The following is a 17,434-nucleotide window of genomic DNA, read 5'->3' on the forward strand; positions in this document are numbered from 1 at the left end:
TTGAGTACCAGAAGTGAAAAACTCGTGTCCAAATTGAAAAAAAAATGGGATTATTTCAGGAATAAGTAACCCACTTTCGAGGTAATATTCTCTCCTCGAGTACATGATACCGATATGGAGTGATACCGCTGGAAAGGGTCGTTTATTCCAAAAAATGCGAAGTACAATTGATGATCCTCCAATAAAAAAACATCTGTCAGGAAACATCATGTTATATTTTCTGATGTAAGGTAGAGTGAGATACTCGTTCCATATGTGTTAATATTTCACGCCCTCAGTTTTCGAGTTATGAGAATGACATTTTATACAGATATTACATACACTATGTCGTATGTTTTACGTGAATTCTAGATATGATTCTTATCACAAGGGAGCTCTCAAAGGTACTGAAACTTTCAAAAAACTGTTTTTTATTTCTCTTTGTAGCAATTATTTCTATTCAAGTATATGGTAAAGACATGGGAGTGGTACCGCTCTATAACCAGATTCATTCTGAAGAAGACAAGAGAGGATTCATGTTCTTACAATGAATAATGTTTGTTCTGAAATAGATTGAATAAAAATTCACCGAAAACGTATTATCCGGGGAAAATTCGTAAATCGGCTAAAGCATCAACACGGTTTTTCTTCGAACCACTTTTTATATCTGATTTTGTACAGAATGAAGCTATTTTTGGTAACTTTCGCATGTTCTAGTCGTGTATGTGATGGGAGATATTATGGATAAACGAAGACACTTTAATCTCCGTTTTCCCAATTTGTGCGAACCTTTTCCGCCTCAGGTACATAATGGGGAAATTCAACTAATACAGTTCGAAACATTTGGAACAAAACAAAGTATAAATTTGGATACTTCCGTAAATAACCTCGACGCAATAGCTGCTTAACTGAAAGTCTAAAATTTACCTAACAATTGGAAGTGTCAAAAGGGTTAGTGATGAAAAGAGACCTTAAACTCTGATCAATCAACCAAGAATATAATAATAATAATTAGTCGTGTCACGCATAAACCATGTCAAGGAGGTGTTTTACTAGTAGGCTATTTTCTTTATTACTGAAATCGGCGTTGATAGTATTATACTATTTTGGTTTTAGTAGAGATAGAATCTATTCTTGGATATTTTATCAATTTCAGAAAACGGCTTCTCGCTATCTACTACCGACTCCATTCTATAACGATAATCGTTAAAAATTCACTGTTGTTGTTTTTGCTCTATGCAGAGCAATATTGAAATTAAAAGTCGTGAGGGCATGGTGGCTCAGCGTTAGAACGCTTACCTCTAGTACGTGGGTTTCCTGGCTTTGATAACATGTCACGTAAGTTTGTGTTGGGTTTTCTCCTTGTGCTCCAGTTCCCTACCAATATCTCACTCCACCAATTCTTCCATCGTCATTGGCTTACCTTAATATTCCGTCTCTATTAGCCTAACGGGCGAAACGTGGGACGGTAAATGGAAATACTTCGTCACCGCTTACAATTTTAGCAAACTTAGAGAAGGAATTAAACGTATTCTCAAGATATTTAACCGATTAAAGGAAACAACTTCTATACACTACTGTTTCTACGCTATAGTAACCAACGTGAAAACCGGAATTAAAGATTCTGCTACTTTCTCTTTTAGTAAACAGATTAGCATGGAGATTGAATGTATTCTTGAGACGCTTAAGTCATAGCAGAAAACAGTTCGTTACCGTTCGAAAACAATGATACCGTTTTCACTCTATAACGATCAACGTTAAAAACCGTAGTGGTTTATATCTGACATTCCTGGTTTTAACAGAGACAAGAGAATATGAAATATAATTTTCTGACGTTTAACCCTCGCACGGCCATGTGGGGTAGATAAGGTCCGCCAGATTATTATTGTTTTAGATTATTTTGTGTATTAGTTTCGTAGAACATTGTTTCTTTAGCTATGTTAATATTTTCGAAGTATGCGTATTCTCATATGACCGTCATTCCCACGAAGCCCTTTGTTTATTTGTTATAAGCGCTGGGGAAGATAAGGTCCACCACTGTATACCTTCACGCCACCTAAAATTCTGCATTCACTTTTGGTTATAGTGGGGGACCCAATATACCCCGTGAATACTAATGATATTTATGAAAACTTATTAAGTTGCTGATAAAAGCAATTGTTTACATTACGAATTACCCTGATTGTTTCAGTTTCAAAGCTCCCGTCGGAGGGATTTCAAAAAGGAATTTGCAAGAAATTAGCTCTCCCACATGTTGTTTTCCGCTTGCCATTCACTCCAAATTTATTAAGGTAAAGTTTTATGTTATTTAATTACAAGTTTACTTTTTATGCCATGTATATATTACAATATTTTTTAAGAAACAAATTGACCTTTCTATACAATCAGGGCGAAGCACTTGAACGGGCTTGTTGTAAGTCGTTGAGTTCAAGGTTCGAATTCCGGTGTTTGCTATGTAACTTTCCTTCTTGTCTTCAGTCTCACCCAGTAAATGCCAACAAGGTATTTTTCATTAGAATTAGCAGTATATTTTCTTGCCCAAAAATAACTAAACATCTGTGACTGATTATACCTACACGACAGAGATACAGAAACAGGTAGATAGATATATAAACCAAACCACATGGTACAACAACCCTGAAGAGTTAATTCCTGCGCCTTCCAAGCGGCTTTTTGTAGGTGGCACGTTGACAGGAAACCGCTATTCGCAGTGCTTTATAAGTGCCGGTTTAGCTCCACGGTTGCGTCCGCTATGCATTTCTGGAGCTTGAGGTGAAAAGGTAATAGTATTCACCTTCAAGGAAACGAAACCGCGTTGCTGGATTACCAGCCAGACTCTCCACCGACTTCACTACTGGCCAGCCCAAATAGATATTTAGACAGATATACGAATGAACTAGAGAACGTATAAACAGATGCAAAGATAGATCGATTAATGAAAATCATGTATTTTCTGAGTTACAACAAAATCTAAGAGGAAAAAAACATCTCCAAACATGATGTTTTTCATCTAAAGTGAAGGAATGTTTTAAATTGGACGAGCCGTTTGGGCTGTACACTCTCTATGTCCAATGTTAAATGAAAATGCAACTTTGACATTTACCTGAATCCAGAACATAAGTCATTGAAAGTACTGTTTAAAATGGGGGCTTCCATTAACATCTTAGCGTAAATGACAGCAACTTCAGTCATTTATGTTGCGGGTCCAGGTAAACGGCAACATTGCATTTTCATTTAACATTTGTCGCATAAAGAATGTACAGCCCAAAGTGCTCGTCTGATTTAAATATTTCTTCACTTTAGATTGAAAGCATCATATTTTGAGAAAGTTTTTCCTCTTACATTTTGTTGTATCTTTGATAATAACAGAGTTATCCGATGTTAGGAGACTTTTTGGACACCTGTACGTATAGCGATTAGAGTTATCAAAAGAGACGTAGAAATGAATTTCCTAGGGCTTTGGTAATGCCTATTTTAGAACACGCCTAAAATGTGTGTCTGATTATGAAATCGAAACAAAATCACAGAAGGTTAAATGCAAAACCTATAAGCGATGTATATGCAGGATGCAGAGAAAGACTGTAAGAGTTGTGAAGTGTAACAACTGTGCATAGACTGTGATCGAAAAAAGGATAATTTGCGAAGATGGTATGTAGTGAGACACAATATAGACAGGAACAGAAAACAATTGTGATACTAAAACCTTGTTATGAAAGCAACGTTCGGAGCTCAATGTACATCTTAACAGTATGCTATCAAGTGAAAATAGACATATAGACTCTGTAACAGGAGATTCTTGCAACATTCCCTGTCTTATCACTTGTAAGTTTCGTAAAAGATAGGCGACAATAGGACCATTTCACCCTATTGTATTTGATAATTTTCGAATTCCGCCTTGTAGGGCAGCAACTTGGAATGACTGAGTGTTTTCGATTTATATGTTTAACAAATTGATTTTGAGATTTTTACGGAAAAATTAAGTCTAAAGCAATGTCCTGTGAGTACATAGAAATTAATGCCAGAAGATCAAATAACAAAGAGAATGACAGGATCTTCAATATTGAGTTCGGAAAATTTCAAATTCGAGATGTTAAATGGGAAAAGGAGTGTCCAATCTGTCTGGATTACGTCTGGCACTTCTTCCACGTAAAATTACCTTGACAAGTTGCTACACATAGCTATTTAACACATGGGATTCACATTTTTCGAAGAAGGGTCATTCCATGACAAATCACACAATTTTAAACCATAACCGTAATTCAGTGTATCAGATTCTCTTCAAATTTTTCCTACATAAATACTAATGAAATTATGCTAAATAAATCTCTGCCGATATTTTTGATGAGAAATAGCCGGGGAAAAACTTCTGAAAACTGTGAATTTTGCTTCAATTTCACTTTCCGGCATTAAGCATTACGGAACTAAAATTACCACAACTTCATATTTTTTAAGTTATTTCACTCATCCACGTTTCAAATAATAGTTTAATTTTCGTTCTTTCTGCCGACCATAAGTAATCTTGCACAAAGTTAATCTGTCAATCATTAATGAGAATACAATGCAATTTTTTTGGGTTTTCTACAAGTTGTGCCGTTTCTCGAAAGATACAACTATACAACTTTTGAAGTTGTTTTACAGATTCCTCTTAGTATGTACATGGTATAGTTAAAAATAAGGAGCATGTTCTTTGTATTTTTGTAATTATTATCTTTTTAGGTATGAAAATATATAGTTTTAGGTTTTTATTACAAATTGTGTCATTGCTCTATTTTACAACTATGAAACTTTTGAAACTTTCTTGAGAGATTCATCTTAGCAATTATATGATATGTTTAAAAAATAAAAATTCTACTTTTGGTATTTTTTCTGTTTTACAAGTATGGAAATATACAATTTTAACGTTTGTTACTAATTGTGTCATTGCTCATAAGTTGTAATTATGACAATCTTGAAGCTACTTCTTGCAGAATCATTTTATCACATACGTGAAATGGTTAAAATATAAAAAGCGTGCATTTGGTATTTTCGCAATTATTATTATTATTATTTTTTTTGGGGGGGGGCGACTCCGAATAAATGCGTTGTTCCTCAAATTTGAGCTAAATCTCACTGGGTGACACCTGTTACCCACGCGCCTAATCTGGGGTTAACTTTGAGCTTTCTTTTACATATGAAAAGGTTCGTTTTCATCTAAATGTTCCATTACGTATGAAGAACTAAATGACATACAAGCATGTGCTGACATTAATACAAGGTTTTTAAATATTGTATCATTAAGTACTTCAATCAAGGTTGCTTTTTTTCTGTATTTGGTAACAAGCTTTATTATATTAAAAAAGAAAGACACATATGGAGAATTTTTCTTGATTGCAAAGGTTGGCTTGTAGATTCAACCCGGTTTACTATTTTCCAAAGATACCCGAAGCTGGACTTAAAAAACTTTTGCCTCAAAAAAGTAATAAAGAGTGCGGCTATGTTTTATGAGACAAGTCTAAATACGAAATGGGGAGCCCACTGTTTGTCCTGATCAAAAAGCTTCACTTGAAAGTAAGAAAATACACATTTTCCACGAACTTAGTTACATGTAGATTCTGAACCGTTTTCATGTAATATCTACAGATAGATCAGAAACTATCGTAAAATGAGATGAAAGTTTTAAATTTCACGACGTGAAAAATCCTGATTCAAGATTCCAGGTACATTCTCAGTCTCACAGACAGACGAGTGTAATCTTCACTTTGAAGTCATATATTAAAAACCACTATCTCAAGTTCTTATTATCATGAAATTATATAAAAAAATTGAAACAACTTTAAATAAAGTACGTGAATCGGGAACAGTATCCTCACTTCAAATATAACAGATACAAATTTTGTTTTCTTTTTGGATGTTGTCAGCTATCATATGCCTCAAACTATACGTATGAATGTCTTGGCACATTGCATGGAGAAAACAAACCAACACCCTAGAGGGAAGAGACGCATGGACTCTTGTAGGGGGTCTCGGCATTGGTAAAAGTGCATTTCATATTTTCCATTCTTCCCTGGGACAATCCTAAGCTCACGAACATGACCTTGAGAGGGGACTGGAAATCAAGAAACCTACCTGTCTTGCTAGAAAGCGAACCTTACTCTGTTGCCAAATGAAACCCACATATTTAAAAGCATTCAGATGAAAGAAAATAAATTTTTAATTAGTGCACTCTAAATTGATAATAATAATAAAATTTAGATGAATTTTGAATTGTATAAAAGAAAAAGTTTTTGTAACATTTTAGAAAGAAACATGCCATATTATTATATAGGAAACTTGTAAAGCATCTCAGTACTGGACACAGCTTTAAAAAATAGAAAGCCAGATATTTTTAAAAGTATAATTCAATTTTCCAATTATTTAATTAATTTTTCATCTAAGCCAAATTGCAGATATTATAATAACAAGCAGCCTTTTACGGGATGTAGATTAACTCAGCACTTGTAAAGCAGCCTAGTAATTAACTGTATGCCTTTTTCCTTTATTCAATGTATAAAACCATATATTTCGTTCACTTTTACCTTATTACTTTGAACAATACGAAATAAAATAGATGTTGCAAATACCAAAGTCTTGTATGCAATTACTACGTGGTAAGGCAACACACAAAGTAATTATTGTACAGAAACACACACACGGTTTGTGTCATAAAAGCACAAATGAAATAAAAATGCACTAGAAGTACTGCATACAAAACAAAAATAAAAGAATATCTCACCTTCTATTACTGCTATGACATTGGCTTGTTCCGACTGGAGTTCAGTTTGAAGTCGCTGTAGTTCTTCTAGTTCCATTGTCTGAAACGTTGTACTCAAACTTTCCTGTTCTTCTGGAAAAGCAAGATCATTTCCACAATTAGTGTACTTTTCAACCGAAAACAGTACTTTTATATTGTACCTACATCCAACAGCTACATACGAACAAAAGGATAGCACAAAATGTATGTGTTACCTGACTAGTTTATGATGGAATAAAGAACAAGCATAAGATGCTTTCCCACCTCTTAATTTTCTAAATGATTCTACTGTAAATCTGGTATGTTTAATTGTTCCCTAAATTGAATTCAATATAAATAACACTGATACAGTATCTTCTATGTGATCTTCAGAAGTTCACACTTTCACTTTCACACTTTCACAACTTGTTTGACACTTCCACTTTTTAAGGTAAATTATAGACTTTCTCTCAAGCAGCTATTGCGTCAAGACTCTTTATGGTATGATAATGGTTCATACCTCGTTTTGTTTCGAATAAATCGGAATTTCCAACTGTGCCAGTCAAATTTCCCTATTATGTACATAACGGGGGGGGGGGACGAAAATAAAAAAAGTGTTCTCGTTTATTTCGAATACCTCCCCTCAGGTACACGATACGAACATGCAAATGGTACCAAGAAATTCGATCATTGTGAACAGAATGAAATACGAAGAATAATGGGAAGAAAGATTGTTTTGATGCTCTAACCTATTTACCAACTTTTCCCGGATAATACATTTTCACTCAATTTTCATTCAATCAGCTTCAGTATAAAGGTTGTTCATTGTAGGAACATGAGTTATCTTTCGTCTTCTTCAGAATGAATCTGCCTTTAGAATGGTATCAGTCGCATATCAGTATCACACAGCTGAGGATAAAAAATCCCTAAAATTGGTAATTTTGTGAAAAAATATTTTTTTTTAAAGTTTGGGATCAACTTAGCGCCCCTTAACGCGCTTTTCTCAAAATCACATAAAACATACGACATAGTGTATGTAATATCTGCACAAAATGTCAATCTCATAGCTTGAGAACTGAGGGCGGAAAAATTACTAGTTCAAATGGAAAGAGTATCCCATTCCACCCTACGAAGTATAAATGGGGATGCTTCCATAAATAGTCTCGACACAATAGCTGCTTAACTGCAAATCTAAAATTTACCTAGCAATTGTAAGTGTCAAAGGAGTTAGTGTTAAAAAGGGACATTAAACTCTGATCAATACACCAAGGAATATAATAATAATAATTAGTCGTATCACTTATAAACCAGGTGAAGGATTTTTTTTTTCTAGTAGGCTATTTTCTTTATTACTGAAATCGGCGTTGATAGTATTATACTATTTTGGTTTTAGTAGAGATGGATTATATTCTTGGATGTTCTTATCAATTTCAGGAAACGGCTTCTCGCTATCTATTACCGATTCCATTCTATAACGATAAACGTGAAAACCTGACTGTTATTGATTTTGCTCTATGCAGGGCAATATTGAAATTAAAAGTCGTGAAGACATGGTGGCTAATTGGTAGAACGCTAAATGGTTACCTGGCTTTGATAACCTGTCACGTAAGTTCGTGTTGGGTTTTCTCCTTGTGCTCCAGTTTCCTCCCACTATCTCACTCCATCATTTCTTCCATCGTCATTGGCTTACCTTAATATTCCGTCTCTATTAGCCTCACGGGAAAAAAGTGGGACGCTAAACGGAAATACTTCATTTCATTTGAAACTACAAGTCATAGTGGATTTCCACCGCTTAGAATTTTAGCAGGCAGAAGAAGGAAATTAAACGTATTCTCAAGATATTTAACCAATTAAAGGAAACAACTTCTCTTCACTACTGTTTCTACGCTATAGTAACCAACGTGAAAACCGGAATTAGAGATTCTGCCACTTCGTCTTTTAGTAAACAGATTAGCATGGAGATAGAATGTATTTTGAGACGCTTAAGCCATGTCAAAAAAACAGTTCACATTAATACCGTTTTCACTCTGTAACGATCAAAATTAAAAAGGGTAGTGGTTCATTTCTGGCATTTCTCGTTTTAACAGAGACAAGAGGAGATGAAATATAATTTTGGGATATTTAATTGATAACAGGAAACTCCTTCTTGCTATCTATTACGGGTCTGATCTATGGTGATCCACGTTAAAGCGGGAAGTGGTTAATTTCTGTCAGCTTTGGTTTGAATATAGGATGAATAGAAGCCTTCGCTAAATCAATTCCAAAAAAACTGCTTCTCGATATTAGTTATCCTATTTGTTGTATGTAAATCAATATTTAAATCCAACGTTGCAGTGGATAACAAACAGGACCCAAGGTTCCCTTGTAGATATATTGTAAATCCCTGTCCCATATAGATTATAGGTAGGACGTTAATAAAAAGAGTCTCCGGAATCAACTCCCACTTTTATTATAAAATGTCTACTATAAACAGTATTTCACAAAATACAACAAAGATAACTTCTCTTTATTTGTAAGGTAAGATATAGGTAGTCTTTGACCAAAAGGTCGCAGAGAGAATCTCCACAGAGCCCCGTAGCAGGCTAGGCAGAGTGGAGTTAGCCTTTCCTATGCTCCTTATCAAGCAGTGGTTAGGTTAGCTGAACACAGAGCCCGGCAGCAGGCTAAGCGGCTGAGGTTAGGAATCCCGACAGGGTCCCGTAGCAGGCTAAGCTAAGAGAAAGGATAGGTCAAGAGTCACGTAGCAGTCTAAAGGTTACTCCTAATGTTCCGTTGCAAAATGTAGGAGGGATAACTGGTACAGCCATCAAATTTAGAGGGTCCACAGACGGCGGACAACGCTGCTGCTCCGTTGTAGTCGTCTGCTTCTTGGGAGGAGCGAGAAGTACATCATCTGCAGATCGTAGTGTATTCATATGGTGTGTAGTATTTTCTCGTAAAACCAGGTGGTGTTGTTTTTAATCATTAGCGTAAAGAGTTGTCTGTACACAATACCACGTGGGACAGTACACCCCCTGGCTTTTTAAAAAGTTAAACCGAAGGGTTATTTTTCTTCATGTGGGGGGTAGCAACAATATGGGATCAAAGACACAAAAACCACTAACATCACTAATAACACTATACACACTTTAAGAAATTCACTCTTCGAAGTGGTAGTGAAAGAAAGCATTAAACAGTTATTCCCTAAACACTTGCATGATCGTTGCATATTATTTGTCACTTCATTTCCCTGAAAGAAGGGCTGCTTTAATCTTTGGCGTCGGGAAGTTAATATACGTATATAAGCTCTCTAATGTGAAGGGTGTTGATGATTGTGAATTTTTTTTTGTTCATAAGGAGAATGAATGTTTTTAAATGTATCCATTGGAATTGGTGGAGATATATCTAGACGGAGTCTTTTGGATGTTTTTGGTTCCGAGCGAATATTTTGATATAGTATGTGTAAGATGATAAGAGTTGCGAATACTGAAAAATTTGCGATTTCCAAGGAATATAAAGATGCTTTATACTGGAAAGTTTGTGATGCAAACGGCGTGATTTCTTTGTCACTGTTTTAGATGTATTATTTCTAAAATATTTGCACTGAGTATATGAATTTAAACAAAATAAGCCAATTGTTAAATGCCAATAATGATGATAATGAATAACTTGAATTCCTTTACATCCTGTAAAGTGTAGCTGCGATCATGATTTTTGGAACATCCTGTATAATATTTTTGTTACACAAGGTAAGTGACAATATGTAGTCTAAAGCGAAAAAAGAAAAAAATCGAGGAAATGAAGAACTATAGGTCACTAGTCTTTCTTTAGATTATTTGAGTTTAAATATGAAAGTGGAATATCACAATTCGTTCATTCTGTTAAGAATAATGAATCATTTTTTTGTAACTAACAGAGAAGGTGAAGTATTTCTATCGGAAAGAAAAGTAATTTTTCCAACTGAATGCTTGTCTTCGTGTTTCTTCTTTCGAATGGGGAGTAGTTTTTGAAAAGTAAGAAGAGATAATGATTAAAAGGTTTTATGATAAACAATGTTCTAGCCAATTGAGTTAAATAATGTAGATGTGTTTCTGTTCTTATCCTGTTCTTCTTTTTTCGTGCTGCCATTGAATGAAAGAAAAATATTTAAAATATGAGCTATACGACAGATCCTATCGTTTACCCTTTATCTTGCTTTCTGCCTTCGCAGTATTTTTATTATTTAAAGTCGTCTTTTGTGTAGTCTAATTATCCTCTTGCTGCGTCTCGCCTAGACTTCCACAATACGGCTTAATTCTGTTTACAGAAATTTCCTGTATGGAATGACGATATGAGTGAGGAAACTTTGCCCTATGAAAGTTAGTGTTGATTCTTTCGAGTATAGTGACCGGACCGACAAATTTAGGGGAGAATACTTCTGGTACTCCAATCTGACTATTCGGATAGAATACAGGTACTTTCTGTCCGTTCTCAAAACTAATTTTCTTATGGTTTGTGTCTTAATATTTTTTCAGCTTCTTATAGCCTGCACCTATATTATCTTTCGCTATTCCCCGTATCTTGTTTAAATGTTCCCTATCGATACACAATGTTAGTGTTGACACTAGCATTATCACAATATCAGAAATATTTTTAGGTTCGTAAGCGTGCATTAAGAAAAAAACTTGAATACATTGTTCCAGCCTGGGTGAATGTGTTAATAGCAAAGGCTATATATGGAATAAGCTTCGGCCATTGGTTTTCGTTTTTTACGCACAAACAATTTAAGAGCATTCTGTATAATTCTGTGAAATGTTTCCACTACACCTAAAGTTTTATGATCGTATGCTGGAGAAAATTTAAATTCAAAATTGTAAACCTTTGGTAGGTTTTGTAGTCTCTTGGCGTTATTTACAGGGTGTTTACTGAAATACACGTACGAAAAAGCGCAATATTTAAGAATGATTTCATATATAAGAAATTGCTCAATTCCTTCGACTGTAATTTTGTCTACGACTTTTGCCACTCAGAAAGGAGTGGAAATTTCACTTTCTACCACTATGAGTTTAAAATTTCCTTGTCCGACCGCCACCTTTCTAATTGAATCATATTGCCACAGAGTAGCAATAGGTGAATTAGGATGTTGAAGTAATGGGCCAGATGGGTAGCTTGTTAACTCCTTGAGTTTTTCATAGAGAGTGCACGCCCTTATCTTGTTTGTTACATATGCACTCATATGAGGAAAATAATACTTTCTCAATACAGATTGGTACGTTTTTAGTATATCCAAAGTGTGGAGTCAATGGGTTGTTTTAAATAGCATCAAGCCATTTGTTTAGTAAAGATGTTAGTTTAAAGAGCAAATATAGGAGTCCCAATTGTGGCTGTATATATCAGTGTTGGGCAAAGTCAATTGAAATCAATTGCAAATGATCGATCAATTGAAAGTAATTGCTCTGAAAATCAATTGGAATTGATTTCAATTGCAATTGATTTCAATTTGTAATTGACACTTAATTTCAATTGCAATTGAATTCAATCATAAAATTTGCAATTAATTTTTTGTCAATTGCTAATCGTTAATTGGTCACCAGGCAATTGAAACTTTTAATTGTTAATTGTCAATCTCAAAGAGTGCAATTGAAACAATTAATTGTTAATTGCAATTGACAATTGAAGCTTGTAATTGTTAATTGTAATTGTTAGTTGCAATTGAAATCAGCAATTAAAACTTAAGATAATGAGATATGTGTATATTATGTTGTCCACTTGTTACTTTTTTACATATTTGAAACAAGGTACTTATAAGAAATGCTGGATAACGACCATCCCTTCGCCCCCTGGGAAGAAAGCCGTGAAACTAAGCACTTTTAAAAATATATTATGTTTATGATTCTATCACCGCCGAAAGAACTCTATATGCCCGTCATGCATACAATAGGGATGAGCACGAGCGAGTTCGAGCGAGTTTTCTTTAAAACTCGACTCGACTTGAAGCAGACATCTTTGAGCTCGACTCGAGAACTCGGCTCGAAAAACTTCCCCCAACTCAACTCAATTCGGATCGAGTTTCCAGTCCAGTCGAGCTAAAACGAGCGATTTCGAGCTAAATCCCTTCTGTAGTTCCAAGTACTACTCTCTTCAAGTATCCCACATACACAATATAATTATCCATGATATTACTACTACTACTATAACTAATTATTATTATAACACCGTGTATAAACATAGAATATAGGCGTTTTGTATCTGAATACTAAAAATTAGTTGACTGTCGATCTCTGTCGTCAAGAAATCTTCAGGAGGCAAGGAAATCGGTCACGAGGTTCTAGGTTTGAGTTGAGAAGGAGAAAGTATTCGGGCTCGAGCCAAAAATTGTTAAAAGTTATAGGACTCCAGGGAAACGTGTTCAAAAGTGCTCGACCCGGGTTTAAGGTTGTTAGCGGCTCTCTCTCACAGCTCATTAACTTACGGCGCCGAACAGGGAAGTGAGCAGAGCCAACAGTTTATCCAACCGAGCCAGTTCGAGCCGGTAGCTCACACTAGCTGAACCGAACCGAGCTGATTGCTTACCCCAACCGAGCCGGTTCGAGCCATCAGATCAGTTGAGCTGACTCGAACCCAGCCTATGGACTCTTTTCAACGGAGCTGGTTCGATCCATTTGCTCTAATCGAGTCGAGTCGATGACTCATCCTTACCAAGCCGGCTCAAGCCATTGGCTCAATTGAGCCCAGTCGATGGGTCATCCGAACCAAGCCAGCCAAGCTATTCGCCTAGTTGAACCTAGCAGAGCCGGTTGACATCGCCGCCGCCACCAACGAATTCGAGGTACTTTGTTTTGCATCTTTATTGCACGTTTTGTGTCGAATTGTGAGTCTATTCCCACATTTTGTGCGTCACAGGAAGTGGGTCAAAATGGGCCTACCAATATGGCGAAACAAGTTATTCCTGTCCGCCACTAATGAATTTCGAGGTCGTTACCTTCACATTGTTTTGTGCCGGTTTGTGTAACTACTTCCACGTGTTGTGCGTCATGGGAAGTGGGTTAAAATGGGTCCCCAAGGTGGGACGAAAATGAATCACTGTTCCGTCACCAACGAATTTCGTGCTCGCTTCCTTAGCATCGTTTAGTGCAAGTTTCTTGCCGCTTCCAGCGCGTATTTTCACATTTTGTGCGTAACCGGAAGTGGGTCAAAACGGGTTTCCAAGATGGGACAAAAATGACCAAGAGTTCCGCCACTATCGAATTTCGAGGTCGTTAATTTGAAATCGCTACCCTTTTGTGCACCTATTTCGATGTTTTGTGCGTCACTGGAAGAGGGTCGAAATGGGCTTCCAAGATGGGACAAAAATGACCAAGAGTTCCGCCACTATCGAATTGAGGTCGTTTCTTTCGCATCGTTTAGTGGCTATTTGTAAAAAAGTTTTCTGTGCCTTCTTCCTCGTCTTGTGAATCACCGGAAGTGAGTTAAACGGGCCTTCAAAGTGGGAGTTAAAAGACTCACTGCTCCACGATTACCGAATTTCGAGGTCCTTTTTCCGCATTGACTAATGCCTGTTTTGTGCCGTTTTGTGACCCATTTCCACTTTTTGTGCGTCACCAGAAGTGTGTCAAGATTATCCTCAAAGGTGTGACAAAAATGACCTACTGTTCCAACACTATCGAATTTCTAAATCGTTTCTTTCGCATCGCTTAGTACCTTTTTTTAAAAAAGAAAAGTTTTCTGCATCTTTGTGTCGTCTTCTGCAACACCCGAGGTGAGTTAAACGAGCCTTTAAAGTGGGAGTTAAATGTCTCACTGCTCCACCACTATCGAATTTCGGGATGGTTTCTTTCGAATCGTTTAGTGCCTGTTTTGTACGTTTTGTGCGTCACCGGAAGTGGGTCAAAATGGACCTATGAATATAACGAAACAAGTTAGTGTTGTTCCGACACCAACGAATTTGGAGGACGATTCCTTCACATCGTTTAGTGTGTATTTTGTACCGTTCTGTTCGCCTACTTCCACGTTTTGAGCATCACCAGAAATGCATCAAAATGGTCCATCAAGGTGTGAGGAAAAAGAGCCATTGTTCCGTTACTATCGAATTTGGAGGTCGTTTTTTCGCATCTTATAGTGCCTGTTTTGTACCGTTTTGTGCTCCTATTTCCACTTTAGTGCGACAACAAAAATGGGTCAAAATGGCCTACAAGTATAGCGGAATAACTTAATGTTGTTCCGTCACCATCGAATGTCGAGGTCGTTTCCTTCACATTTTTTATGCATGATTTGTGTTGATTTGTGCATCAGTAGAAGTTGGTGAAAATGGTCCTTTAATGTGGGATGAATATGGCGTTTTTTGACATATGTATAGGTCCTCTTTGACCCACTTTCGGTGGCGCACAAAACGTGAAAATAAGCTCACAAAACGACGTAAAAATGGAAATTTAGCTTAATTACATGGAAATTCTAAGTTTATACAGTACGCTTAATTATATGGAAAATTTCATACATTTTTTTCTTTACGTTAGTCTGTTTACGTTGATTTGGGACTTTCAAATTTTATTCTTTTTTCAACTGAAAAGTATCTATAATTTAACAAGGAAATACTTATCAATGATAATTATAATAATTATCTATATAATTGATTTGATTGTAATTTGGTCCATGACAAACACTTTACCATTTCGTACTAGCTGTTATGCCCGTTATTCGCATGGATCAGATAAAATATCAATGTAAACAAACTGAACAACGGGAGAACAATTAAGAAACATTTCAAGAATTGTATATATTTTGTGTGATTATATATCCAACAACGTACATGTGTTTTCATTGTGAAGGCCGATGGTGGCTGAATTTGAACGTAAACACTATCGAGGATATCACTATACATCTCAGCAACCCCGATAAATATGGATTCGACACAAATATTGGTCATTTTCTACTACTTTTACATGTCCCGGTGAACGCCCCCTGAGACCCCCTTGGTTCAAATTGTGAAAAAAATCTCCTCTGCCCCCAGCCGATATCGCTAAAACTATGAATGTGACACTAACATCTGCCTCTTTCTACTACTTTTTACATATCCCGGTAAAAGCCCCTATGATCTTGTGGTTCCAATTTTCAAAAAACAACGCCTTTCGCGCGCAGCCGATGGGGGCTGCATTTAAAAGTCAACGCCTGTGGAAGTATCACCATTCATCTTAGCGACAGCAAAAACTATGGATTTGACACAAATATCTATCATTTTCCATTATTTTTACGTCTCGCAATTCTCCACCCCCGGTGACTCCCGGCCCGCATACAATGGTGGCTAAATTTGAAAATCATTCCTAATCAAGGTATCACCATTAATCTCAGCAACCGCGAAAACTACGGATTTGACACTAATATCGGTCATTGTTAACTATTTTTACAAGTCTCTTGATCCCCTTTATAATGCCTCCGTTCCTTAGTTAATGGGAGCTAAATGTGAAAGTAAACGCGGTCTTGAGTTTCACTATTGAGCTCAGCAACCCCGAAAACTATGGATTTGGCACTAATATCGGTCATTTTGGATTACTTTTACCTTTCTGTATCCCTCCCCCCTCCCCGTTGACCCCCAGCCAGCAGCCGAATAGGGTGAATTTGGAGGTTAAAGCGATCGGAGTTTCACCATTGATCTCAGCTACCGCGAAAACTATGAAATCGACATTAATATCGGTCATTTTCTACTACTTTTACATGTCCCGGTAAACGCCCTCTGAGACCCTCTGGTCTCAAAATAATCAGAGTAATCAAAAACAGACATTTTCAATTCTTTGCTACATTTGTAAACACCTCGCAACACAGTATTTCCCAGGAAAACCTTGTCTTACTAATTTGTAAGTTCTTCTGTCTGATGCTGTAGGCAGGATCTCAAAAAAACTCTTAACCCTACATTTTGTATTTGAGCCTGACTAACGTTTTAGATTCTCTTAAAAACAATCTTCTTATAAACAACCTCAGATCTAGATTCAATATATATGCTAAAATACTTAACCTTCTAGAAACCTATCTCAGTAATAGGACATAGCGTGCTTCCATTTCATGTTACTTTTCTGAATGTATTCCCGTATCTTCTGGTGTTCCTCAAGGCGGTGTTCTGGATCCACTTCTATTCCTGTTATACATGGACGATCTGTCGTCTTTGTTTACAAAGAGCCCTACAATTTTCTTCTCTTACAAACTACACAGACAAATTCAATCAGAGTTAAACGTTCTTGCTCTTCAGTGTGAAGCTTCAATTCTTCTCAACTGGTGTAAAGCTTGGAAAATTAACTTAAACATCTAACAATATGCTCTTACGATTTGTCTACTAAATGAACCTAAAAAAGTACATTTGCAAAATTCGTGATAAGAACACAAATCCTGTCACGTCTTTCAGAGATCTTGGTGTTATCGTTGACAGTAATCTTCTTTTGCGGATCATATAAGCAGAATATCTTGCACAGCAATGAGAAAAATGGCACTCCTGTATCTCTTCACTAATATAAAAAGATCTATTTACTTGAGTTTGTTATAAGTTGTATGTTGCTCCCAGTATAGAGTACTGTTCTCCTATCTGGTCTATCCCCTGCCCTACTCATAAAAAAATAAATTCTCTTTTTATTTCCTTTTAGCCACTCTATCCTCCGAGTACCTCACCTCCAAACGCTTCCAAAAATTACGTTTAAAATCCCTCAATCCTAATGAGAAACAACATTTTTGGTTTAATATATTTGCATAAAATTGTAGGTGGTCATA

At 36.3% G+C, this 17,434-nt stretch overlaps 1 protein-coding gene across 1 annotated transcript in view; it reads right to left on the reverse strand.

Moving 5' to 3' along the window:
- LOC145683294 (uncharacterized) overlaps positions 1–17,434 on the reverse strand; it is a 130,499-nt gene that overhangs the window by 84,271 nt on the left and 28,794 nt on the right. Inside the window, exon 4 of the mRNA XM_081754653.1 lies at positions 6,731–6,841. Coding sequence (XP_081610779.1) covers positions 6,731–6,806 — 76 coding nt within the window. The 5' untranslated portion in view covers positions 6,807–6,841. The remainder of the gene's footprint in view (positions 1–6,730; positions 6,842–17,434) is intronic.

This window comes from Thermobia domestica, chromosome 4 (genome assembly GCF_964235325.1).
Source record: "Thermobia domestica chromosome 4, izTheDome1.hap1.1, whole genome shotgun sequence".
Classification (NCBI taxonomy): domain Eukaryota; kingdom Metazoa; phylum Arthropoda; class Insecta; order Zygentoma; family Lepismatidae; genus Thermobia; species Thermobia domestica.